Source organism: Xyrauchen texanus, chromosome 20 (genome assembly GCF_025860055.1).
Source record: "Xyrauchen texanus isolate HMW12.3.18 chromosome 20, RBS_HiC_50CHRs, whole genome shotgun sequence".
Classification (NCBI taxonomy): Eukaryota; Metazoa; Chordata; class Actinopteri; order Cypriniformes; family Catostomidae; genus Xyrauchen; species Xyrauchen texanus.
Window position 1 is genome coordinate 4,276,589 of NC_068295.1, and position 27,648 is coordinate 4,304,236.

The 27,648-nt window shown below is 37.6% G+C and overlaps 1 protein-coding gene and 1 long non-coding RNA gene across 4 annotated transcripts in view; one reads left to right on the forward strand and one right to left on the reverse strand.

The window, feature by feature from the left end:
- The first annotated feature begins 273 nt into the window (after positions 1-273).
- Positions 274-27,648, forward strand: part of LOC127660374 (uncharacterized) — a 77,704-nt gene continuing 50,329 nt past the window's right edge. For both annotated transcript variants that reach the window (XR_007972633.1, XR_007972634.1), the window contains exons 1-2: positions 274-371; positions 6,790-6,891. This is a non-coding gene — a long non-coding RNA (uncharacterized LOC127660374). The remainder of the gene's footprint in view (positions 372-6,789; positions 6,892-27,648) is intronic.
- Positions 6,009-27,648, reverse strand: part of LOC127660370 (anaphase-promoting complex subunit 1-like) — a 100,881-nt gene continuing 79,241 nt past the window's right edge. For both annotated transcript variants that reach the window (XM_052150509.1, XM_052150508.1), the window contains 10 exons: positions 27,306-27,392; positions 25,911-26,028; positions 24,214-24,291; positions 24,051-24,118; positions 21,189-21,321; positions 20,806-20,892; positions 16,751-16,846; positions 10,383-10,587; positions 6,783-6,917; positions 6,009-6,475 (listed from right to left, as the gene is read on the reverse strand). In XM_052150509.1, the coding sequence (XP_052006469.1) occupies positions 6,348-6,475; positions 6,783-6,917; positions 10,383-10,587; positions 16,751-16,846; positions 20,806-20,892; positions 21,189-21,321; positions 24,051-24,118; positions 24,214-24,291; positions 25,911-26,028; positions 27,306-27,392 (1,135 nt within the window). In that variant the 3' untranslated portion in view covers positions 6,009-6,347. The remainder of the gene's footprint in view (positions 6,476-6,782; positions 6,918-10,382; positions 10,588-16,750; positions 16,847-20,805; positions 20,893-21,188; positions 21,322-24,050; positions 24,119-24,213; positions 24,292-25,910; positions 26,029-27,305; positions 27,393-27,648) is intronic.

The window sequence follows — 27,648 nt, forward strand, 5'->3', positions numbered from 1 at the left end:
TGTGTGAACGGCCCCTCAGAAGTCTCCTCGTACGGACTTCTACCAGTGTCTAAATCAGTACTTTGAAACTGAAATTGAAACATTGGCTGTTTCAAAGCCTAGTCTGCTGTCTAAGGAGGCACCTAGGTTCACTAGGTTTTGACACGCAGCCATGTAGCCTACACGCGCACTTTTCTACCCAGATACAAACGCGCAGATGTTGCGTTGACAGACCGCCGGCCACGCCCACTTTATGTGACGTTGCTGGACGGAACTACTAGTACGTGACTCGACACAGTAACTAACCACAGAGACCGGGCCTCTAGTAGCGGGTCAAAATGCATTGCAACTGGATAAGAAATTATCTTTTTGTAACATGGAATCATTAACAGGTATCTTTTACTATTATTGTTGCTGCTGCTTTACTTCATATGGAAAGCGCAGTATATACGTGCTTGCCATATGGAGACCTACACATACTCCAATTAAGTATCTTTTTCTAAAGAGGAACAGGAAGTTTGAAACACTATCTCATGCTGCCACCGCAGGCTTCCTCTTATCTTTATCAAGCGCCCGATGAGAATAAAATGACCCGAAAAACTCATTGCGTCTTAAGTAAGAAAGCATGTAGTATTTATTTGTGTCAGCAATTGAGTGTAATATAACGCATTCTAAGCATGCGTAGATGCATGTTGCCTATGTATATATCTAATAGTGCTTTATAAAGGTCTGCTGCCTTAGTGATGGGAGGAACACACAAGTGTCCGCTTAAATTATGACTCATATTCATACAAGACTAGAGTGCATCTGTAATCTGTAAAACTATAACAAATATGCTAAACGAGTTAGAGCAAAATTAATGCACCATATTATGCATATGTTTTAAAATAGACACGTTGGCGTTAGTGCATCAGTGCGTTTAGTGTCACTTACCCCAATAAAACTGCTTCAGACTGGAGCTTCTCTGTGGCGCAAAAGTTTCCAGGTGACTTTGGAGAGTGCGCAAAAGCGCACTGTGCGCGCAGGCGAGTTCCACAGCTAATGTTCAAATGCCCCCTTCTTCCTCTTGTTTTTTCCTTTGAAATAGTGGTTTCACGCGTGTTCTTAACTTGACTCACTCATGTAGAGAGTCACAGGTCCGCACATAGACTTTCTCTTGAGCGCAGTTGGTGACGCCCACATCAGCAGACACACTTTGCCGCAACGATTCAAACGCTTTCTGTAGGTTGTGAATGAAAAGTCTCAGTCAACGCCTTGACAACACTAACTTCTGTGACTAAAGCAAACGGTTTAAGAAAGTAATAGTGCATTGAACACAGTGAGCTCATTGTGATGTGTGCCAAAAAAAAAAAAAAAAAAAAAAACATATGGGTGATGTTCGGTGTCCTGGCATATAACCTTCAGACTTTCAAATATAAACAGGTTTGAAATGTACACCAGACATTGGTTAGTCAACTACAGGTGGGTAGTTGACATGACATGTCAGGCAGTCATCTAAAACTATTTTTAATGACGTTTATATTACATTACCTCTAAAAGACTACATGGAATATTGATACTTTAAAAAAAAAAAAAATTTGTATAAATGTATTATGTTTTAAGAACGTCTAAATACGTGCACTTTCATGGAATAGTTCACCCAAAAATGAAAATTCTCTCAGAATTTGAATGCTGAATAATATTCTTAGCCTCATTCTGAACAAAAACACAGATTTTTAGAAGAATATCTCTATACATACAGCTCCATACAGTTCAAGTGAATGGTGGCCAAAACTTTGAAGCTCCAAAAAGCACATAAAAGCAGCATATACACCTCCAGTGTTTTAATCCATGTCTTCTGAAGGGATAGGATAGGTGTGGGTGAGAAACCGATCAATACTTAAGTCCCTTATTACTATACATTTTCCTTCCTACTGAATTAGTGGCGATATGCACAAATAATGTGAATCGCTGAATAACAAAAGAATGTGAAAATAAAAGTAAAAGTGCAGATTTATGGTAAAAAAAAGGACTTAAATATTAATCTGTTTCACTCCCACGACTATCATATCATTTGTGAAGACATGGATTAAACCACTGAAGTCTTATGGATTACTTTTATGCTGTATCTATGTGCTTTTTGGGCCTTCAAAGCTCTGGTTAGTGCAGATATATTTTTCTAAAAATGTTTGTGTTCAGCAGAAGAAAGTCATACACATCTGGGATGGCATGAGGGTGAGTAAATAATAAGAGAATTTTCATTTTTGGGTGAACTATCTTTTTGATATACATGTTAACCTAAAATCTTACTAAAATCAATTACTCAGGTGCAGTTTTGTAGTTGTGTCTTTTTTGTTGTTGTAATTCGGTGGAGATTGTGAAGCGTGGGAAACAGATTTCAAAGAATTTGGGCGTGTCTGGGAATTTAAAGCTCTCCAAAACTGCCTGTCCCTGCATGTTTTAAATGCTTGTCTTTGAAATTCAAGGTCGCCAATGAGGAAATAAAGGCGTTCGAGTTGATAGATCATCTGTAACGAATAAAAAACAAACATAAATATGCACTGTTTACATAAGAAGGCTTTCCCGTTTTAAATCGACACATTATAACTTTGAAAATCAGTGCATTGTGACATCACAATACATCAAATGGAAGTCGTTGAACCTTGTTATATTCAGACATGAGTAATCATGCCGAATATAGATGTTGGCCCGTAGCTCAGTGGGATATCCAATCACGTTTGTGTCAACGAAGACTTGAAGCTCCAGGCAAAGAATTTGAAACTGTGTATGAAGCTAAATGTGAAAAAACAACAAAAAAAAAAAACACAAAGTCAGTCAGCCCTTCTGCCACAGTTACACAACATCATTTTTCACATTCCAAACATACATGAATATAGTGAGCAAGTCCAAAACTAGCCTGAACTGTCCTGAAAAACGAGACACATCTGTCCAAAATCTTTAAAGAAAAGTTAAGAGTGCAGTTAAATATTTGCATTACCTTTTCCCCCCTTGCCTTGACTTTTCTTTCCAGACACAAATGAGATCAGAATGTCTGTTGTTACCCAGACATTTTACAGATCTCATGATTGAAGTTTCCGTAATCACAGGCGTCACTGTTCAGGAATGTTCAAAACAAGTTTATTCCTTCATTGACTCCACCGCCGTTATACGTGGCCTTTCCACAGTTACATGACCACCACAGCAGAAGTTCTTCTGGGGTTATGGTTAACTGTGGTTGTGGTCATTTAAGCCAACTAATTCCAGAGGGAACCAGACAAAAATGAAACATTCACACATTCCCATTTTATTTCTAATGCAATGACATTCAGACATTTTTAAGTGTGACTTGTAAATCCAAAAAATTTATGGGGCCACTGTACATATTTCGTAGCATGGATTTCCTGAATGAGGCACTGGCAAACCAATGCCCAGTCACATTACAATACTCCCAACCACACAGGAAGTACTATAGAGAGGCAAAGAGAGCATATGAAACTCTGGTTCATACATGTTCAGATTCACTCCAAAATAAGTACACTAAATGAATTCGGTTAAATATTTGCCCCTTCCGTCATAGTTCTCAAATCTTATTTGCACTATATTGCTAAATATGTAAACTTGACGCATAATGTTCAGTTATGAGACATGCCAGAACCAATGCCGTTTGGTGTCACTTTCCATCCAAATTGTGAATTTAGTTGGGAATACTGCAAAAATAAATTGTGAATAAAGCATCTTTTCCATCCCATGTGTTTAAGAGACCATAATGGTCATTTCTGGGTAAACTGGTACAAAATAGAAATTAAAATGGAATTTGAAGCCACTGTGGCTCTTTTATTAAATGTAAGATATATATATATATATATATATATTCTATAGGAAAATATTTGGCTAATGTGTTTCCATCATAGTTTCTGTGCATGTTTCTTTCATTTAACTACCTCAAGTGAAGTTTTTTGGAAACTTTATTCACATCTTGGTGTTTCCACACAGAAGTTTTATGCAATATACCATAATCTGCACACAAATATGTGGTTGGAAACACAGTTTTGGCATGATGCTTCAAGTTTAAATATGCGCATGCACAAATGAGATGTAAAAATGAAGCAAAGCTTTGACAGAGGGCAAGACTGTCAGAGGATAACTTCTATCTATTGTATCGATAAAGATGACAGAATATAGCGCATAAGTCACATTAGCTACTTTTATGGTGATTTGTCTTTGTCCTTTTTGTAGCTCAACAGCCCCAGGTCACTGTATGCTTTCATTGTTTGCAAAATAGCAGTCTGAACATTCTTCAAATTTCCAGAGTTCCAAAGAAGTCATACAAATGACATGCATAGAATGACAATTAAAATGTTTTGGGTTAACCATTCCCTTAAGAGGAAATTAAATCATTGGTCATATTGCCCTTCAAACATGTTTTATATCCTTGTGAATTTCCACATAAGTCTTCTGACTTCAGATTAAGTTTGAATCACTTCACATTTTTAAAAAAGCACAGAGCTTTAGCAGAACATTCCCTTCAGTTCCATCTAGTTCATTAAAATAGTTATATGTAACATGGAAAGCAAGCAGCATTCAAAGCATAGCCTGAGCTATTTTGAATGGCGACGTGGCTATACAAATAGTGTGGAATGTGAGGATGGGTGTGTGTGTGTTCCTGGCAGTGGGATGGTTTTAATTTATAGAGGAATGCTCATATGTTGCTTATTTTGCTGAGCTACAGTAAATACGAAAAAAGAAAGCACAGTGGAAGACACAGACACATGCATTCTTGGAGAGTGGTGCTTGCTCATGCAAAACATGCAGCCACAGTGCTAGGATGCTGTGACTGATTGCCAGAGTGTTCCTATGTGTTCTGAGCAGATCTATGTGGTTGCTAGGTTGCAGAATGCTGAGTGGTTCTATGTGGTTGCTAAGGTGATTTGAGAGGTTCCATGGCTTACTAGGGTGTTCTGAGTGGTTCCAAGCAGTTGCTAAAGTGTTCTGATTGGTTCTATGAGGTCGCTAATGTGTTTGTATTTGTTCTATACAGTTGCTAGAGTGTTCTGAGTGGTCCTATGTGGTTGCAAATGTGTTCTGAGCAGTTTTATGTGATAAGTTGTTCTGAGTTATTCTAAGCCATTGCTAAGGTTATATGCAGTTGCTAGTGGGTTTTATGCGGTTGATAGGATGTTCTGAGAGGTCGCTAATGTGTTTTGAGTTGTTCTATACAGTTGCTAGAGTGGTCCTATGCGGTTGCAAGGGTGTTCGGAGCAGTTTTATGTGATAAGCTGTTCTAAGGTGATAAGGTGTTATTAATGGTTATATGCAGTTGCTAGTGGGTTCTGAGAAGTTGCATGGGTGTTATGAGTGGTTCTGTGTGGTTGCTAGGGTAGTTCTGATTGGTTCTATGCAGTTGCTAAGGTGTTTTGTGTGGTTCTATGCAGTTGCTAGGGTGTTCTAAGTGGTTATATGTGGTTGCTAGGGTATTCTGAACAGTTCATTGTATTTTATTTAAGGTGCTCTGAGTGGTTCTATGTGTTTGCTAGGGTGTTCTTATTGGTTCCATGTTGTTGCCAAGGTGTTTGAGCATTTCTATGCGGTTGGTAAAGTGTTCTGATTGGTTCTATGTGATCGCTAAGGTGTTTTATGTGGTTGCTATGGTGTTCTGAAAGGTTATATGCGGTTGCTAGGGTGTTCTGTGCTGTTCTATGTGTTTGCTAGGGTGTTCTGATTGGTTCCATGTTGTTGCCAAGTTGTTTTGAGTGGTTCTGTGCGCTTGGTAAAATGTTCTATGTGGCCAATGTAAGTCTATGGGAATTTTTTCACCATTTTTATCGACTAATGGACAAAAAAAAAAGTCTGATCACTCGGAAAATGAATAACACACCTCTCCTCAACAACTAACATGATTTGACAAATACATGTCTGTAGCACAATAGGTTCAGGACAAGTTACGTGCAGTTGTTACATACTTTTAAACCTAGGGTTATTTGTTTTATGTGATGTTTGCATAAAGAGTGAATCCACTGCAAAACTGACAGAATACATGAACAAGGTTTTTATTTAATACAAAGCCTAGCATACTTTATCAAAACCACTTCCTCAAGTCATATTTATTGACTGAATTATCATAAGTACAAATATAGATACAAACTATTTACATATAAAAATTGGGGTGAGCAAACATACTTCTGAAGAGCTTCTGTGCAGGCTTAGTTTCACTTTTGCTCTTTAAAGACGCATCATTTCATAATTGTCCACACAAGAAATATTAAAAGTCAACTCGAGGTGTTTTAGAAAGAGGTTCCAGCAAGTTGATGACTTGTGAGAACAAGGCAACACCGACTTTGCTGTACCTGGTGTGTGAGAAGTTTGGATAATATTTTTAAGTTAGCATGAGGTCAGAAGAAGCATGGTTGACCTCCAGATTCATGGTTCTGAAGGAACAAAGGGCTCAGACGCAGCAGAGCACGTACAGGAACTCCTAACTGACTGCTCTTGAGGAGCAATTCCGGGAAACAAGAACATCCTGGATGGAAAGACCAGAACATAAGGAAATTAAGTTCAGGATTGATTGGAAATAAGAGGTTAAAAAGACCACCAATGGGCTTTTCACACTATAAATTGTCAAGTTTATGATTGTTACGCAGCAGGGCTTCATAGTGCCATTCAAAATTACAGGTGTGAAACATTGCTTAAACCCACTGTTAAAACTGGCCTTTAACTGGGGTTAGAAATAATGTTAATTTAGGGTCAAGGTTAGTGTGAAAAGCTCTTATGTTCATAACCAGAAGCCAGACTCTCTAAACAGAGATCTCAACTGTTATCTACTGTACCTTCCAGGTCAGAGGTCACCATATTCTTGAGGCTGGGGATGGAATGATAGACCAGGAAGCAGGCCAACATGTTGCCATGAGTGTCCTTGTTCATTGGCTGTCCTCTCAAGTAAGCACGCAACACATGACTGTTATCTGGGTGTAAAAAACAAACAGCATTTGTTCCATAACAGATAAGGAATTTGCAAATAATGCAAATAAAGCTTAATTAATTGGGTCTTCATTCATTAATTGTACGCACAAATTTTCATATTCGGGTCAATGCAACAATTTACCTCATATTTAATTCCAAATGAACAATTTAAATAAAAATGGTTTTACACAAATTGCTTCTGTGCATGCACCGAGAATCTCACAAAGAAAAGTCTGTCATATTTCACCAGAGAAGTAAAAAAATAAACTTTAAAGATTTTTTGTCAATATTTTCATGACAATTAAGCATATTTTCCCCTAAATTTACTATAATGTAATGTGCAATTATTTCTCAGTCTAATTACTGTAACGCATTAATGCAAATTATCTTATATGTACTTACATGTAAGTGTTTTTTTTTTTTTAAATTAATTTAATATTCCATGTTAAGTACAAGTTAAGCTCAAAAGACAGCATGTGTGCCATAATGTTGATTACCACAAAAAAATATTTAGATTCGTCTTTCTTTTTCTATAAAAAAAAAACAAAACAATTAAATAATTAAAAAAAGCAAGACACAGTGAGACACTTACAATAGAAGTCAATGGGGCCACATTTTTGGAGGGTTTAAAGTCAGAAATGTGAAGCTCGTAATTTTATAAAACTAAATTATATATTTTGTTCAAACCTTTTAATTATTTGAGCTGTAAATTTATTTAAACTGTTTACCGGGATTACGGCTTTACAACATCATGGCAACAAAGTTGTAAAACTGGATATAACTTTACACAGAAAAGGTTAGTAAGCGATTTCATCACGCATGAACCTGGAATATTAACTTTTATTCAATACAACCATAATCAATAAATGCTTTAAATAATTTATATGTATTATGGCCTATAATATTGATGACTGATTCTGCTTTAGTAAATTCAGATATTTTTTTATTTAACAAGCTGATTAATTAATTGAAAATCGCAATTAATTGCATATATAAATATTTGCTGAAAAAGGCCCTTATTTAACAATAATTCAATATAGAATGATTATAAATTTAATATACACTCACGGAGCATTTTTATTAGGAACCCCTGTACACCTACTTATTCATGCAGTTCTAATCTGCCAATCGTGTGACAGCAGTGCAATGCATAAATCATGCAGATACGGGTCAGGAGCTTCAGTTAATGTTCACATCAACTATCAGAATGGGGAAAAAATCTCAGTGATTTGGACCGTGGCATGATTGTTGGTGCCAGATGGGCATTTCTGTAACTGATGATCTCCTGGGATTTTCACACACAACAGTCTCTAGAATTTACTCTGAATGGTGCCAAAAACAATAAAACATCCAGTGAGCTGCTGTTCTGAGGACAGAAACGCCCTGTTGATGAGAGAGGTCAACAGAGAATAGCTACACTGGTTTGAGCTGACAAAGTCTACAGTAACTCAGATAACTGCTGTCCAATTGAAGAGAGCAGAATAGCATCTCAGAATGCACATTACTTCAAACCTTGAGGTGGATGGTCTACAACAGCAGAAGACCACGTCGGGCACTTTATTAAAGGGCACCTATTATGGAATTTTGAAAATTACCTTTCATGTAGTGTGTAACATTGGTTTAAGTGAACAAAAACATCCTGCAAAGTTTTATATATGAAAGTTCACCGTAAAAATAGTTATTGTCTCTCAAAAGTAGGAGTCGACTCTGAGTCCATTTAATGAATCGTTTTTCCAATGAGTCATTTTCCTTTTCGTTGTGACGTCAAGACGAAAAATTATCAAACTGGCCGCGCCCACTCATTGCACGCGCAGACACCAGGGAAAACTTGAAAACATCATGTCGACAACAAGATGCTGTGTTCTGAAGTGCATATCAAAAGCGACCTTTTTTTCACTGCCCAGGGACGAGCATGTGAAGAATCAGTGGCTAGAGTATATATTTACAACTATACCACACAAGTATAGCCCGAAACTTGTGCTGTGTTTGCGTCATTTTAATGGCGATTGCTTTACGAACATGAATGCTTTCAAGTGGAGTGGTGGTGGTGTAGTGGTCTAAAGCACATAACTGGTACTCAGAAGGTTGCTGGTTCAATCCCCACAGCCACCACCATTGTGTTCTTGAGCAAGGCACTTAACTCCAGGTTGCTCTGGGGGGATTGTCCCTGTAATAAGTGCACTGTAAGTCGCTTTGGATAAAAGTGTCTGCCAAATGCATAAATGTAAATGTGAGTGTGGATTCGCGAGCTGGTTGATACTGAAGGAAGGTTCAGTACCAAGTTTATTTGGATCAGCTTCCTCCTCCGAATCACAACCTGTAAGTATTATTAATAATTGTTGCTTTTATGTGTTTTTTAGCATGCTTAATAAGTATTTGTGTGTGTTGTGTACGTTACGCTCAGCGCAGCTTCTAGGTCTCCAATGTCAATTGTTTTGAAATATGTGAAATGTTTGTCGATGTTATTGGAGTTGTCATAAAGAATAGAGCAATAACTTGTAGTAATGCAGTGCTTTACCAATATGTTCATGTGTTGGGCTAACGCAAACAATAACTGATTGGGTGTTTACCACCGAACTTTGGGCTATGATCGCTAACATAAATCAACTCAAATTCCCTCTCTGATTTTGATTTTTTTACTACAAAGTGGTGATGGGTGTTCCGTTTCCGACAATCTCTGCACAGAGTATACCAATCACAACTGACTGGGTCATCTGACCAATCGCCGCAGATTAGCGTCACGCAAAGGAGGGGTTTGGAAAAATGAGTCGTTGAACGAATCATTTGGGAGTCGGTGAGCAAATCAGGTAAACATAAATGCATATTAGAAGAAAACAAAAAAGTGTTTTTTGTCATTGCATGCATGTAAAACTGTTGTTGGGGACTCCCAAAACAATATTAGGAACATTTTAAATGCCATAATAGGTTCCCTTTAAGACCATAGTTCCTTATAAAGTGCTCAGTGAGTGTATGTTATAAATAGATAATAATTACAGAAAAATCAGATAATTAAAAAGCATGACATTATTGTGGTGGATGAGCAAAGCATTGATAAGACAAAACAAAAAGTTGCTTTAGAAGGTAATATTGTTTATTTCCATATTATTGAACATAAGCCTATCATTGGCCTACAGTCCACAGCAATCCATTTTGCATTTAAATTCATCAATCTTTCAAAATTTGATTTATTTTGGAGGCCTTATCCAAGGACGCGTCAGATGGACACTTTTGGAGCCTCTCACTTTGGATGCGTAGTGTCAAAACACAGCGAATTTAGGTCACTGTGTTAAGTTAAACATAGTTTGAATCTTGGAAAAACACAAATGTATCTTCTTGTGCTGACGCTAGTGTCAAGTAAGCCAGAGTTTGGTTTGTTGTCTGTACTGCTGGAGTTTTGCTTACTGCCCCTTCTGAAAAAAAGTGGTACTTTTACATAGGGTATGAGGGGTATGTGTTGTGTTTCTCACCACAGAGCCAGTGATCAAGGGCTCGGTCCGCTGAGCACTTCATGACAGGCAGGAACTCGGAGCTGAGCAGCAGACCATGGCCCTGTCGATGAGCATCTCTCAGTCTCAGCTGCAGAACTTTGCTCTCACACAGCTCTAACACCAGCTTCATCTGCCACAGACTGAAAGTCTCACATAGATCACCTCGCTTCAGAGTCCGCACGGCCTACACACACACACACAGAGAAATAAATAGGTGAGACTATCACAGCCAGAAGGCAGAATGCAACACGCACACACACACAATAGTTTGATAAAGTCTTAATAAATATATATCCAAATGCATAGCAATAAAGGCACTTCTTGATCAGAATACCAGGGCTAAGAAGTTTGGTTTAATAATGCTGCCTACGCACCAGTCCTGTACAGAACAACAGTTTTGAAAATTCTATTAGGCAACAACAAATTTTAACTCAAGTACTATTTTCCACTATGAAGAGTGCTGCAACTAAGAACATGTACAATGAATCTGGTGTCTGCTTTGCTATTGCCAAATCTCAAGCTCTTGAACTTTAGCAGATTGCGGTGGACACGTTGTCAGTGTTGTGATAATGTTCTTTCCACGCTGCGTGCTGGTCAAGAGCCTTTACATTAAGAAAATTATTGTGATTGTAAAAATAAATTATAATCTTTAATAAAAATATATAGTATCAAAAAAGTAATTTAAATAAATATATATAAGCGTTTATGTATATTTATTCATTTCAATAACTTTTTGTAAATATTTTTACAACTTTTATAATATAAATATGTATAAAATAATTATATGTATGTGTTTGTGTGTATGTTTATACAGTATCTCTCAAAAGTGAGTACACCCCTCACATTTTTGTAAATATTTGATTATATCTTTTCATGTGACAACACTGAAGAAATGACACTTTGCTACAATGTAAAGTAGTGAGTGTACAGATTGTAATACAGTGTAAATTTGCTGTCCCCTCAAAATAACAACACAATAATGTCTAAACCGCTTGCAACAAAAGTGAGTACACCCCTAAGTGAAAATGTACAAATTGGGCCCAAACTGTCAATATTTTGTGTGGCCACCATTATTTTCCATCACTGCTTTAACCCTCTTGGGCATGGAGTTCATCAGAGCTTCACAGGTTGCCACTGGAGTCCTCTTCCACTCCTCCATGACGACATCACGGAGCTGGTGGATATTAGAGACTATGTGCTCCTCCACATTCCGTTTGAGGATGCCCCACAGATGCTCAATAGGGTTTAGGTCAAGAGACATGCTTGGCCAGTCCATCACCTTCACCCTCAGCTTCTTTAGCAAGGCAGTGGTCGTCTTGGAGGTGTGTTTGGGGTCGTTATCATACTGGAATTCTGCCCTGCGGCCCAGTCTCCAAAGGGAGGGGATCATGACCATGACCATGACCATGACCCTCCCACCACCATGCTTGACTGTAGGCAAGACAAACTTGTCTTTGTACTCCTCACCTGGTTTCCGCCACGCACGCTTGACACCATCTGAACCAAATACGTTTATCTTGGTCTCATCAGACCACAGGACTTCAAGTTTCAAGTTTGTATTTATTTATATAGCACATTTAAAACAGCAAACAAGGCTGACCAAAGTGCTGAACAGTACACAAAGTAAGGAACAAGGACAAACCACACATTCATGACAAAAAAACTCAGTGTTTTAAATGCTAGAGAAAAAAAATAAGTTTTAAGAGAGGATTTAAAAACAGTTAGCAATTGAGTCGCTTTGATGTAAATCGGAAGGCTGTTCCACAGCCTAGGGCCAGCGACCCGAAAGGCTCTGTCCCCTCTATTCTTTAACCGTGATCTGTGGACAAACAAAAGTCTCTGATCACCAGACCTCATGTTTCGTGTGGGATTGTGTGGACAGAATAGCTCAGACAAATAACTCGGTGCCAGATTATTTACGGATTTAAAAACAAATAGAAGAATTTTAAACTCAATTCTAAGATTCACAGGTAGCCAATGCAGTGATTTTAAAATAGGTGAAACATGATCGAATTTACGTTTTCTTTTGAGGAACTTTGCAGCAGCATTCTGTACTAATTGGAGATGAGCAATAGAGTTTTTGGGTATGCCATAGTAAAGAGAGGTGCAATAATCCAACCGCGATGTAATGAGCGCATGGATAGCAATCTCTACGGTTTTCTCAGAAAGGGAGGATTTAATCTTAGAGAGAAGACGTAGCTTGAAAAAACAAGAACTGATCACCGCATTTATTTGTTTATCAAATTTGAGTTTCTGATCCCAGAGAACACCTAAGTTCTTAATGCAAGATGAAGTTGGATGAAGATAATCCAGATCAATATTACTGCTATTAAAGTTGTCATGGGGGCCAAAGACTATAACCTCGGTTTTGGATTCATTCAGAAATAAGAAATTTTGAGAGAACCACATTTTTACTTCTTCTAGGCATACAAAAAGAGATTTCAGAGCAGTATCTTTGTTGCGTTTCAGAGGCAAATAAATTTGTGTATCATCTGCATAGCAGTGAAATGATACACCATGCTTTCTGAAAATGGAGCCTAGAGGAAGTAAATACAGGGAAAAAAGAATGGGTGCGAGAATAGACCCCTGCGGCACTCCACATGAGAGTTTGGCTGGCGATGAAGAAAAATTACCCAATTTAACGGAGAAACTTCTATTTGTTAGGTAAGATCTAAACCAACTGAGGACAGTTCCCTGGATGCCCACAAAATATTCCAGTCGGGATAAAAGAGTTTTATGATCAACTGTATCAAATGCCGAGGTTAGGTCTAACAGTATTAGGATCACAGAGTCACCAATGTCAGTCGCTAACAGTACATCATTAGAAACCCTTAATAAAGCAGACTCTGTGCTGTGCAGAGGCTTAAAACCAGACTGGAAAGGTTCCAGTAATCCATGTCCTTAGTCTGCTTGTCTTCAGCAAGCTGTTTGCGGGCTTTCTTGTGCACCATCTTTAGAAAAGGCTTCCTTCTGGGACGACAGCATTGCAGACCAATTTGATGCAGTGTGCGGCATATGGTCTGAGCACTGACAGGGCGACCCCCCCCCCCACCCCTTCAACCTCTGCAGCAATGCTGGCAGCACTCATACATCTATTTCCCAAAGGCAACCTCTGGATATGACGCTGAGCACATGCACTCAACCTCTTGTTCTGAGTGGAACCTGTCCTGGTAAACCGCTGTATGGTCTTGGCCACCATGCTGCAGCTCAGTGTCAGGGTCTTGGCAATCTTCTTATAGCCTAGGCCATCTTTATGTGTAGCAACAATTCTTTTTTTCAGATCCTCAGAGTTCTTTGCCATGTGGTGCCATGTTGAACTTCCAGTGACCAGTATGAGGGAGTGTAAGAGCAATGACACCAAATTGAACACACCTGCTCCCCATTCACACCTGAGACCTTGTAACACTAACGAGTCACATGACACCAGGGAGGGAAAATGGCTAATTGGGCCCAATTTGGACATTTTCACTAAAGGGTGTACTCACTTTTGTTGCCAGCAGTTTAGACATTAATGGCTGTGTGTTGAGTTATTTAGCAAATTTACACTGTTATACAAGCTGTACACTCACTACTTTATATTGTAGCAAAGTGTCTTTTCTTAAGTGTTGTCACATGAAAAGATATAATCAAATATTTACAAAAATGTGAGGGATATATATATTGTATATTAACAAAATAGCAGTAGTAGTTAATAAAAATAGTAATAAAATATTTTAAAAATAAAATCATTTCAACCATATATAATACATTTTAATTTGTGCTTGTTAATTTAGGTTATTAGTACAGCTCTGCTTAGCAGGTAGCTGCCTATGTAAACAGAAGACAGTGGTGCGGCTAAATAGTGGTTGGAAAAGTCTAATGCCGTGTCCAAAATAGCATACTGTCAGAGTATGCACTGCATTTGATAGGCATACTTTTCGGACAGAAAAACTACATTCTTTAGGCAGGGGTGCAACTACCCAGTGTTAGAGGGGTATGCAGCAACAATTTTGGCGCCCCCCCCCCCCCACACCCCACTTATAAATAAATAAGTAAGTTTGCCAGACATCATCATGTATGGGCTTCAAATAATAAAGGTTTATTTGAAAGTATATCAGACAGCCACTGTAGGCCTACGGTATATATGTACATCCAAGTAACAATACTGCTACCAAGTATTTCGGGTTTAACCAAAATCTAAATGTAAATATCAGCAACATTATTTTGCATTAAGTTAGCAAACACTTGCCAGTCTGTTAACATTAATATTTGCAAGCCTCCAAGTTTGCTAACTATGCATGATTCCATGGTAAACCAGAGATATTGCATTAGTTGTTTTCCAGATTCTTGTCATTTATCGTACATGCTACCTTATATTTTTCAGTTTTCAGCTCAGCAACCTCGGTTTTGCATATTCTAAGCTAGCTAGCTACATATTCTGGCTGCTACATTCCCAGTCTTAGCAAACGCTTGCTAGTCTGTTAACATGAATATTTGCAAGCTTCCAAGCACAGACGTCACACTTTAAATCCTACCTGTTGCCTTTAACCATCCACTTATTAAGCTGCTGTCGCATCCCTTGACATGCAATCTCCTTTTCCCTCTTTCTTTTTCTGTTTTTAGCCCCCGACAGCTTTTTTGCTTTATCCATCTTTGAGTTTTAACGACAACTCACTCCTGCTGCTCACTCAGCTTCAGCGTCGTGATATTACCCTTCTGTCAAAATAAATTCTATGATGGAATCTTATGAGGGCCAGGCGCCTACTCTAGCCTGTTAGTCCTCTAAAATTTATATAACTTTTTTATATTTAACCTTTATATAAATTTATAAAACTTATATAAATTAGATTTTTTTTTTTAGTTTTTTTTTTTTACCATCGCTTTGGCGCCCCAATAGCACATACCCACTTTTTGCGCCACTGTCTTTAGGTATGCTGGTTGTGAAACAACCACCATCTGACCACAATGATCAACTTTCTTTGTATAAACTATATATGAGCCGCCCAACTAATCCAGTGTTTTGAATGTGATGTCTCCTCAGCTCCAGTGGCAGTGCTGGGTAGTAACTGATAACATGTAATCTGGATTGAATAATCAGATTACAAAAACCCAAGTACAAGCAATTGGATTCAATTACATTTTAAAATATTCATAATCGGACTACAGTTACTTTTTTATAGATTTCAGTAAATTGTTAATCATTTTTTGATCATTTTCATATCAATATCATCATATTCTCACCCCGTAGCACAGTAGTCTCACAGATGAACTTTGAGCATTTGCACCTTTTACGTTACAACAGTAAGATTCAACAGGTCACGGACCATTACTAAGTAGTAAGTGTTAAAAGTGTGACAGAATTTTGAGCTGTTAGCTTTGACCTAGCAATGTTATTACTGTTTGTTCCTGTAATGTTTCTATTGTTTTATGTACTTAAAATTAACCAGATATGTTTAAAAATGATATATATGGTGTGCAGCTTACACATTGAACATAATTGGTAAATGGTCTGCACTTATATAGCGCCTGTTTTTACCTTAGAGGTTTCCAAAGTGCTTTGCACTGTGTCCCATTCACACTCATACACCAACGGCGGCAGAGATGCCATGCAAGACACTAGCCTGCCATTGGGAGCAACTTGGGGTTCAGTGTCTTGCCCAAGGACATTTCGGCATGTGGAGCCGTGTGGGCCGGGAATCGAACCGCCAAACCCGCGATTAGCGGCCGACCTGCTCTATCAACTGAGCCACAGCTGCCCATTTTTGCATAAAATAATCTAGTGGATGCCATCTCTAAGGGTCCCGCCCAAAGGGTACACAAAATAGTTCAACTGCAAAATGTGCAGCAATATGGAACAAAGCCCTTCACTCTACTGTTGCTGCTGATACAGGGGAGTCCACTGCATGAAACTTGACATAAAACTTGACATAATTGTTCCTTTGTCTTGGTGGAACTCTGCTTTTAGTATATAAAATAAAATAGAATTAGGATGAAAGTAATCCAAAAGTAATTGAATTAGATTACCCCCAAAAAAATTAATCTATGAGAAAATTAATTAGATACAATTTTCATGTAATTTGTAATCAGTACCTGACTACATTTCACAAGTAATCCATCCCGCACTGTCCAGTGGCATGAGTAAAATGTCCAGTGGATGTGCACTTAAAAATCTCAGCGGATGTAGTACGGTAGATCATCAGGGTATTATTGCCAACACTTTTATGAATACTGAGGATTCAGACATACTAATCCACTGCCAAAAACACTATGCCATACTATATAGTAGAGAAGTATGCATGTTCAGATGCAGCCATAGTGTCACATCAGCAGAGGTTCCACAAAGTGAGACACGATCTATTGTAACTGACCTGGTCAATAGACATGTGTGTTGAAAGCATCTCTGGGTTTTCCTGTGTCACACATTCATACAGAACGGCTGACAGTAAAGCCACAGTTTCTTGCTTCTGTAGAAACAAGATGGGAAGAAAAAAAACAGTGTGTGAAAACTACAGCAACTAGTACCTCAGTCTGTAAAAGAAAACAAAGTGTTTACTGTATTTACACTAATAATGGAAGCTTAGCATGCAAGTGGGACGAAAGGTTTAAAAGAACTCTAGGACAGACACCAAGTGGAAAGTAACAGCTTTTCCTATTTTAGCTACTACTGAAAGGAGTTTAAATAATGCTAATATAGGTATGTGTAATATTTTTAATTCTTTTGAATTTGTGGTAAAATATAACCAGGACTTTTCTTCATGAGATTCCTCCATATATACTGTAAACACAGTTACTGTTTTTGTGTTTACAATCTGAAGGACGAGTCAAAATTATTGTTAATCAACAGCATGCTACAGTTTCATAGACATTAAGTTGAAACACTACATTTTGCACTCCATTCACTTCCCTTCAAACGCATCGGAAATGCAAGCTCAAGCAAAGACATTTGCTCAAACCCTACCACGACTGCGGAAGATTCCTTCAAGATTAAGTGTGAAATTTTGGTCACAAGCATCAGCAAATTGAATTGCATGTTTTTAGAGAGTTCTCTAGGGAAAGTGTTTAACATTTAAAAAAATAACACTAAACTTCACTATTAACCTTGTGTGACCTCACATACACATGCGTGGACGTTGTATTTTGGCTTCGCTATAATTTACGCATAATTTAATTTAAACTGACTGATCTCAGTCCAGTAGACTCAGTAAAGGGTTCAACTTTCAACATGTCATGAGTCATGTGACCAAACAACATGGCGCCGATCACAGCAGAGTTTGTCTTTGGGAGTAACGGCAACAAAACTATATAAATTTGAGTGATTTATCACGAAACACATCGCACCTAAACACAATGTACACTAATGTGGACTTTAGCACACTTTTTACATAGAAATCCTAGATTTACTGTGCATTATCACATTGAGCATAAATTGACTCATACAAAATGTTGCCTTCAGAAGCTTTATATGGAGATAGGATTCAAATAAGGTACAGTTCTGAGACCAGTGCAGACAGACAGCACATTGGAGGTCAAGTCATTCACTAAATAAGAACCAAGGGTGCAAGAGAGCATCCTATAGCTCTCTATGCAGATAAGTGCATTAAATCCTAAAATCACACCGATAGTTCAGTTTCAGGCTGCAGATGATGATTTTGAACCACTCAATATGTTTGGCAGACATGGGACATCAGATGGTGATCAGTACATAGATTCAGAATATATTATTTTATTTTATCATGGTTGGCAGTGATTGGACGATGCTGGTCATTAATTTGAATCAGAATAAATTATTCTAAATTCTGATGTAAATGTCTGTAACATCTCAAAAACATGAATAAACAACACTCCTGGAAACTTTACACTTTCTATAGCTAGGTATTATTTAATTTCACAACTTAGTCCTGCTGTCCACATATGTGGACACAAATGTTTTTTTAACCAATACGTGCCTTTAAAGTTACCAGCTTTAACATTAACAAATTTCACTGACTTAATTCAGTGTGGAGGACAAAACTGATAACAAATATAAAACCGATATACACAAGAGAAACAGATGTACATACATAAAGAATAAATAAAATAAGAGAACTATATACGTAATCTCAGAGTTAAATGAAATACAGGAAGAGAGTGTCTGTTGGAATAAATGTAATTAAGGTGTCGATCAAAATAAAAGGAGAGAAAAGCAACAGATAAAACAAACAAGAGAACCTGCAGTCCCACTTGCCTTAATTTACATCTTGGTATACTCTCCTATCCTCTACCTTTAGATCACTTAAGTTTTAAGAATGGAAATCAGGCTGTCATGAGATCGGTTCCAGTGCAGAATAGTTGTAATCTTTGCTCTATTAATTAAGGCAGTGGATCGCTCCAAACAAACAATATCTATAAAATAGGACAACCATTGCTGCTTTGACAAAGAATTAGGAGGAAACCAAGAACTAATGATAGTTTTCTTTGCAGCTGTTAACCCAGAGATGAAAGTCAGTTTTTGATTTAAAGTCAGGGTTACAGAGGAGTAAAGGTAAAGAAGGTAAAGACATGGCTCATGATCAAGTGTCAGTTCCAAAAGTTGTGATAGAACAGCAGCGACTTGAACCCAGAAGTTGAAGACCAGGGGACATTCCCAGAATAAATGTATAAAGTGGACATACATTTTTAGGAAACCTATTTGCTATAGATTTTTTACTTTTTTTTTTCATGTTAATTAGGTGCTACTAGTGAGAAATCAAAAAGGGAAATGGAAAATGCACTCAGCAGTCATGCTCAGGTCCCAGGAACTGATGTAAAACTGTGGCAGGATTCACGAAATGTTCTCAAGAAAGTCTCCTTAACTACCATTTTCTTCATAATTTCTAACTTAAGAAAAACTTTATGGATATTTTGTATTCGGGGGGCCTGGGTAGCTCAGTGGTAAAGACTCTGGCTACCAACACTGGAGTTTGCTAGTTCGAATCCCAGGGTGTTCTGAGTGACTCCAGCGAGGTCTCCTAAGCAACCAAATTGGCCTGGATGCTAGGTAGGGTAGAGTCACATGGCGTAACCACTTCGTGCTCGCTATAATGTGGTTAGTTCTTGGTGGGGCGCGTGGTGAGTTGAGCGTGGATGCCACGGTGGATGGCATGAAGCCTCCACACATGCCATGTCTCAGTGGCAACACACTCAACAAGCCACGTGATAAGATGCGTGGGTGGAAGGTCTCAGACGCGGAGGCAACTGGGATTGGTCCTCCGCCACCCGGATTGAGGCGAGTCACTACGTGACCATGAGGACTTGGAGCGCATTGGGTATGCCAAATTGGGTGAAAAGGGGGAGAAGTTTTTTCTTAAGAAAAATATAAAAAATATAAGCATTCAATTTCTCTAAATGCTTTTTCTAAAAAAATCATCATAACTAACATCTTAAACTTAGGATAATCTCACTGTTGTCTTAAATTGTACAATGTAAAATGATTAATGAATTTACTGGGTTTTCATGTTGAGTCTGAAGTTGCAATGTTCACCAGATTCAAACAATAATGGTTGTTTTGAAGCTTCTTAATGTGGTGATCAATCATGCTTATTCAAACGAATGCACTGCATATTGCAGTCTCTCAAACGCGATCCTTAGGATTCATAGAAACATAATTATAACATTAGAAAGCTGAGACTTCCTTTTCCAGCCCCCATTCACATCCCTATCAGAGTTGGGCGCAGCGGAGACAGCTTCTGCCACCCTTTCCCATTTACCCGCCTCTTTCCAACGTGCCATTATCAAGCTTCCTAAGGAGAACTTTTTCCTTGCAGTCATTTCCTCAACAAGAACATCCAGCTCTAGTCTACTGAAGTTTTTGTTTCTTTTCTTTTACTCCATGTCAAATGAAAAATGATCAGATGGTTAGCAGGAAGTAAATTCTCCTATGACGGGTAGAGTCGTTAAAGTAACACACCTCATGCACTTGACGTAAAAAAAAAAATGATTGCGAAGTGCACGCTACTTTTAAAAAAAGAGGTATATTTATTGATACGATTTGTCAGTGTTGAAGTACTGAATTTGTTGAAGGCTGTTAGATTAAGGCAAGCCCACGAGCAGGCTGATCAGACAATGTCTAAGCCTGTCTTTTTATTCTTAAGAAAAAAATTAAGATGTTCATAAGAAAACATTAAGAACATTTTTATGAATCCGGCCCTTGAAGTTTAAGTTCACTGAGAAAACATTTATCACTGCTCTGAGGGCCTTCTTGTCTCCTTAGCAGTAATTAAAAGATCAAGTCGTCTCAGATTAGTCAAGTTTTGACTCTGACAGCTATTAACTCCTTACATCTACTTATATATATATATTTCCTTATGACTGCAAAAGGAACATGAACAGCTTTGCTTCAGTAGGCAGTGCCTTTGGAACAGATGAAGCAGGGCTTTGCCTTAAAACAACATGTTTATTGTCTCACCTGCTTCATGTTTTCCGAGGCTCTGCAGAAGTATTTGGCGAAGGAGACCAAAGCAGCGTCAGAGGTGAAGGTTGAGATGGCCTCAGGCTGTGGGGGAGACAAGCGAGAGAGTGGGTGGGGAGGGAAAAATAGCTCATTGACATGAAAACAAAATTATTTACTCCTCATATAGAGAAACACACTATGCATTATGCATTAGACTATGAATTAATCCAGCTTGGAACACAAATAATGGAAAGCTTGACATGTATTCCTGCTTTACAAACAAACTATTAAAAGAGATATGTGGAAAATGATCTACAGTAAACATTGACAGGCCTTGGTCAAACCTGTTTGTGCACTGTGGCTTTTTTTTGTCATATTAATCATGCACACAGTCCGACCTTGAAAGTGCGGAGTTCAGGGTTTCTGTTGTTGGGGGCCAGCAGACTCTTCCAGCCATGAGGGTCATCCTTGTAGGGTAGCTGACCGGCTCGTAACTTAACGTACAGAACGCCGTCTCTGGAGAAAATGGATCTAAAACAGAGAACTTACTCAGCACACTTTGTTCTTAATCATACACAACACTGAAGGAATTGATATGTGTGGCTTTATCTTTCTTTGGAACAAAAGAAGTATTTTGAAGAACCTTCATGCTGCTTTTTTTCATACCATAAAAGCATACGGTGACCAGAGGCAGTCAAGCTCCAAAAAAACACAACAAAAAAAAACCACCATAAAAGTAGTGCATATGACTGATACATTATATTCCAAGACTTCTAGAGCCATTCAATTTGACTAAATTAAATGTAAAATTCAAGTTATTCACTGAAGATCATTCTCATATCTCATTTGATGTGTTGGGAACCAAGAACCGGTTCTTGTTCAGAACTGGTTCCATTCTTTAAAAAATCCAATCTTCCTGACTTTCGGTTCTGTTAACGGTTCTCCAGCGTGCAATTTTCCTCCGATGTGGCTGGAACGCTGTCCTCAAATACTCTGAGTGTTTCCAGCAGCGCATCTTTGCCCTGAATTAGGATGAAATATTTGCCCAGTGTATTTAATTACCAGTCGAACGAGTCTCAATCCGGCTCTTTTTACAGCACGAAATGTATGCGCTTCCGGTACAGTTCGAGTCCTGAAATAATTATTCAAAGGAGCCGGTTCTTTTGAATCAACAGCACAAAACATATGGTGCTTCCGGTATAGTTCGATCCTGAAAGAACCATTTTATTGAGCCGATTATTTTGAATCTACAGCGTGAAACATACACGTTTCCAGTATACAAGTAATCTTATACTGATGTGCAAGTTATGAATGTCCAGCTCGAAATTAAATAAGAACTGTTGAAGTCTCACAAGCCTGAAGTACAACATCAGCTACAAAACACAGTCCAAACTGTCTCTGGAACTGTTACTGTTTATTTGCTTGATTTAATAGAGACACGGATCATCATTAGTGCAGTTACTGACTGGTTGTTCATATGACAATGCAAAATTAAAGATAACAAAACTTGTGTGTAATAAGTGGAATTTTATCAAATAATATATTAATTAAATATGCCATCACATTTCATGTTGGTTTAGATTTCTTTATTTTAATTAGAGTAAGGATCTATTATTAGATTGTATTTTTATCTCTAAAAAGTCTGCAAACACATTTTACAAGACCTGTATTAACTTTATTTCTGATTTGTTATATCTGCTCTGAACACATCTGAAATGAACTCATTATTTGGTAACAGACAGCAGAGGGTAGTAAATTCAATAATAATTGCATATCTAATTTCTAAATAATTCTTTAAAAGAAAGTACTAAAGTAGTACTAAAATAATTACTGGAATCATTACTGGAACCATTAAGGAGGAATCTGAAAATTCCTTACGGTCCCCAACCCGACTCATTTGCTCTCGCGGATATTCAAAAGTGTTAGTACTTGGCTAAAGAGATAAGGCTGGGCGATATCTTGAATATTCAAGATACAAAATTAAGACCTGATTTTAATGCACTTTTTATTTGGTCATCAGTATCATGTTGCACATCCTTTCCTTGTCTCGCCACTTAAGACTATGGGTGTGTCTCATCTAGCTTCATAGCTCCCTACATATTGAATCAGTATATCGTGAACACAAATTTGGGCACTGGCAAAGGTGTTGATCAACTGAACATTCGGACACTTATGACTCAATCACCTGCGTCACGATAATGAATGAGGTCACGAACATCACTGTATAAATGACACTCTCATACATTTTGTTGGTTGATTTTAAAATGACGATGTTAATATGAAAAATAAATAGCAAACATATACAAATACAAAAGGATTTTATATCTGCAAAAAAATTATATTTAAAAGATTGCTTCCCTTTTAAGCATGAATATGCATGAAAGATATTACAAACATCTCTTTTAAAGAGAATAAGTCTTCATTTCAATTTATAGATTTAAAACACTGATTCAAAAATTCACTTGCATCATCCCTAAAAAGTGTCATTTTTCATGTATTCATTTTTTTATTAAAAAAATATAATGTTTGTTAAAAATAATTCAATCAAATCCTTGTGTTCATTTAGTGAAAAACATGCCTTGAATATTTAACTACATGATTTATCTAGATTTTTACTTCTTGCTTTAAATACTTTTATATTAATCTAAAAACAAATCAATTATATTTTAGTTCAATTATTTAATTAAAATATAATTTGTAAATTTAAATATTTATTATGAAAAAACATCATTACGGTTGCAAATATTTTGTTTGGTATGGACAAACCTGTCAGTAATGATATTGATATAAGTTTCACAAACCTTAAGAATACATAACAGCTCTTTAACAGCTCATTCCTGAAATTATTGAAAACTTCAGTTAAATAAGTGGGTCAAATGATGATTCAGTAACCGCTCTGACTGATCCTGTGAGTCATTCAGTAAAGATTTCATCAGGAATGATTCAAAACGGTAGCTCACGAGTTTGTGAGTGTTTTGAACAATTCATTAAAGTAACCAGTTCAAAAGAGTGTTTTTGCGTGCAGCCCGCAAGGACAACTCAAAAGAAAGACTATTATACTTTATCTCATTACACTCAATCTGAAGCGCCGTTTCAGAATGCTTAAAATTTAGCTCAAATGTCATATGGACTACTTTTATAGAGATCGAAGGTGGGGTTTTTTCTCCCTTTTTGGAGCTTGACAGACCAAGTCCCCATCTACTACATTTTTTAAAAACATTTTTGGGTGAACCACTCCATTAATCTACACACAAACTTACTGCAGATATTGAGTTCCTTTGCTGATGTCGATGTTTAGCTCCCAATATCTTGGCCCTTTCACCTTAATCTGGACACAAAGAGACAGAACGTGTTCATAGGCAAATTAAGAATGCTTTATTAGAGTTTGTATGAGCCATATTTGGGAGTGCTTTTATATATTGCCTGTTTAAGGAGGTGAAGTTCAGGCAGCATGGTGGGAGCCATCAACTCTACGGTCGTCTCCTCATACCACTGTGTCTCCTATTAAACATACACACCACACGCATGCACAAACAGATTACAAACCTAACAGCCATGCATCACAATATTTACATCTACTACTCATGATTGTATGCCTGCTTGAATAGAGGCGTATTTGTAATTGAAGTGAACAGCTGGTCTCCTTCCTTTGACTGTCGTCATTTAATTGAAAAGATTAATCCTCTCAAAGCTCCAGGAGAGAAGCGTTCAGACGCCACGGTCAACCTTCAACAGCCCTTCACTGTGTGTTTATCACCCAAGAATCTCTTTGATATGGCCTAATGTCCTCACCCACACAACAGGGCGGCTAGAAGTTGCGTCGTGGAGGAACGTGATAATTAGTCATTCTGTCACTGTGTCAAAGACTTTAAAAGCTATTAAATCTTTCTACTTACAGAAAAGGTTCTTCCAAAAATGACAATTTTGTCATCATTTACTCACCCTCATGATGTTCCAAACCTGTACTTACTTTCTTCAGTGGAACACAAAAAGAGATATTCTGAAGAATGTTCACTCTGCTCTTTTTCATAAAGTGAAAAAAAAAATAGGGACAGATGCTGCCGAGCACAAAAACTGAAAACAACCATCTTAAAAGCACCACAAAAGTAGTCAATACAACTCCCGAAGCCATAAGATAGCTTTATGTGAGGAACAGACTGAAAATATAGCAGTGCATTTCCAGAAAACAATGCAAGGTGAACCTGCATTTGGCACTTGATATTATTCTAAACTATTTTGAAGCAATTTGGGGAAATATAAGAGGGCTATTTTAAAGTCTGTTGTAAGAGCCACACTTCCTGCTGCCAGGTGGTGGCATTATAACCGTGACCCAAAATAGTCACATCCATGTGATTAGCCCCCCCAAGACTGAACATATATCTCAATTTTTATCTAAATCACACATTGCAAACAGAAGATTTGAGGCACTTCCTGTTTCCCATTTTTCAGCATTAATGTAATGCTCGCCATGGCAACACCGTTTGATATATAAAAATCTGTTTGCAATTTAGCTTCTTCAGTGTCTTGGCATGATGTTGTCTAAATGTGGTGACAGTTTCATGAATTACCTAGGAAGAGTATTTAAAAGTTCAGAGATGGCAATATTCAAACAATCCAAAATGGCTGACTTCCTGCTAGGCAGACCTAATAACTATAATTATGAAAGTTGTCCAGCTTGATGAGAGCTATATATGTACCAAATTTGGTGACTGTAGGTGAAAATGGGGTGCTACAGAGGCCGTCTTACATACCAAATTTAAAGGGGGTGCTACAGAGATTTGAATTACGGAAAAACAAATGAGATTTTAGAGCTGCAGCGGAGGGGAGGAAAAATGTGTCTGTTCCTCACAAAAAGCATTAGTAGTATGAACATCTTTTATTGTACTTTTTGGTCCTTTGGGATCTTGTCATGCCTTGCTCACTGTATACTTTAACTGTATGGAAAAACACAGTGTGAAAATGTTTCCTTTTTATGTTTCACTGAAATTTGGTTATGACATGAGGGTGAGTATATGATTCAAAATATTAATTATACTAACTCTTTAAACCTGCAACTCCTATTTTAAAAGTGCACGTTTTAAAAACTTCAAAACATGCAGCACGTGCAACATTTACTGTACCTTGTAGGTGACATCTAGCAAAGCATAGCACGGTTTAAGTGTGTCCACATCCACAGGCACAAGCAGACGAGGTTCTGCTGCAAGAACAGCCAGGTGACGCAATGCCTGGAGGTGATATCTGCAGAGAGGAACAAACATATGTTAACGTGTGAAAAAAACAATTAATACATCATCCTTTCAACAGTAAACCCAAACCTATCCACCAGCCCTTTTCCATCTTTGTCAAGTCAAATTTGGTTTATTGTCATCTTTGTTTTGATTAGTAAGAGTCACAGCGCAGAACATATACAGAGGCCCCAAAAAATATTGCATTACATTTTGCAGTGACTTGTGGTGTGACTGATTTTTATTGGAGGTAAGTTCTCCTTAATTTCACACAGGTGTCTGTGCAGATTCTTCCCCAGATCTGTGCCTTGACACAATCCTGTCTCTGAGCTCTGCAGGCAGTTTTGACCTCATGGCTTGGTTTTTGCTCTGATATGCATTTATTTTGGATTTTTTTTGTCACAACATAATTCCCATATTTTCATTTCTATAGTTGTGGTGACTTTACTATTATTCTAAAATGTGAAAATAAATAAATAAAAATAATAAGAGTAAGTGACCTTAAACTTTTGAATTGTAGTGTGTATGTATATTATATATATATATATATATATATATATATATATATATATATATATATATATATATATATATATATATATATATATATCAGCGACAGTAAGCATCAACTTGCTACATGTCCAACAAAAACTTGTTCCAATGCAAGTTAAAACTGCAATGCAAGTTCTTCACTATAAACCATAAATCTCCATTTATAATAACTTTTATTAACATTAACATTGTTAGATAATACAATGCTTAAAATATTATTTAAACCATAGCCTGAAGAACCTAGAAGTCACAGTAATTTAATCTACTGTTTTATCATTTAAAACAAAAATGTAAATAACTTAAACTTGCAGCAAAAATGCCACTTGGTTTTATATTTCGTTATCAGATACAGTTACATACATTTTTAAGTGTGGCTTTAGTGTCTAAATACTTTTGGGGCCACTGTAACAAAACAACATTATTTTGAGTTTACATATGAAATAAATATAGCCACAAAGTGGTTTTCCTCAAAAGTGAAGACAATTTAGTTCCATTACAACCATTTTTTGCTCATTGACAGATGGAGTCAGGGCTGGACTGGAAATCTGGCATACTGGGCATTTTCCCGGTAGGCCGACACACTTTGGGGTCGATCAGGAGATCGGGAGAACAGAGCGGCCGAACGCCCCCCCCTCATAACTTTTGGGCCAGTTGCTATGTAAAATTACAGGCCGATTTCTCTTCCCAGTCCAGCCCTGGACAGAGTGTTTTAACAGCTGCTGTGTTTTAGTTTTTTACCTGTTGTCTGTGCTGTGAGCTGGAAAATGGGGATAAAGTGCACACAGGAGAGCGGCAATGGCTGAGTTGGAAGTGCTGAGTGTGTACCTGTTAGAAAAAGTCACCTTACATTGTTTAAAAAACATTAGGCTCGTTTGTTAATATTTTCAGACTTGTACTTTTCTATGACCGTATACTACCAACTGAGTGTGGTAAACAAATCAACAAACAATACAGAAGAATTGATGCTGGAAAATGTGTGCAAAAACAAACAATGAGCACACATGCTACATATTCAACTGTCCCCCGAGGCCATATTTCCAAACGCATGTGACACGCGCAATTGTCTAGCGAGGGAGGAAAT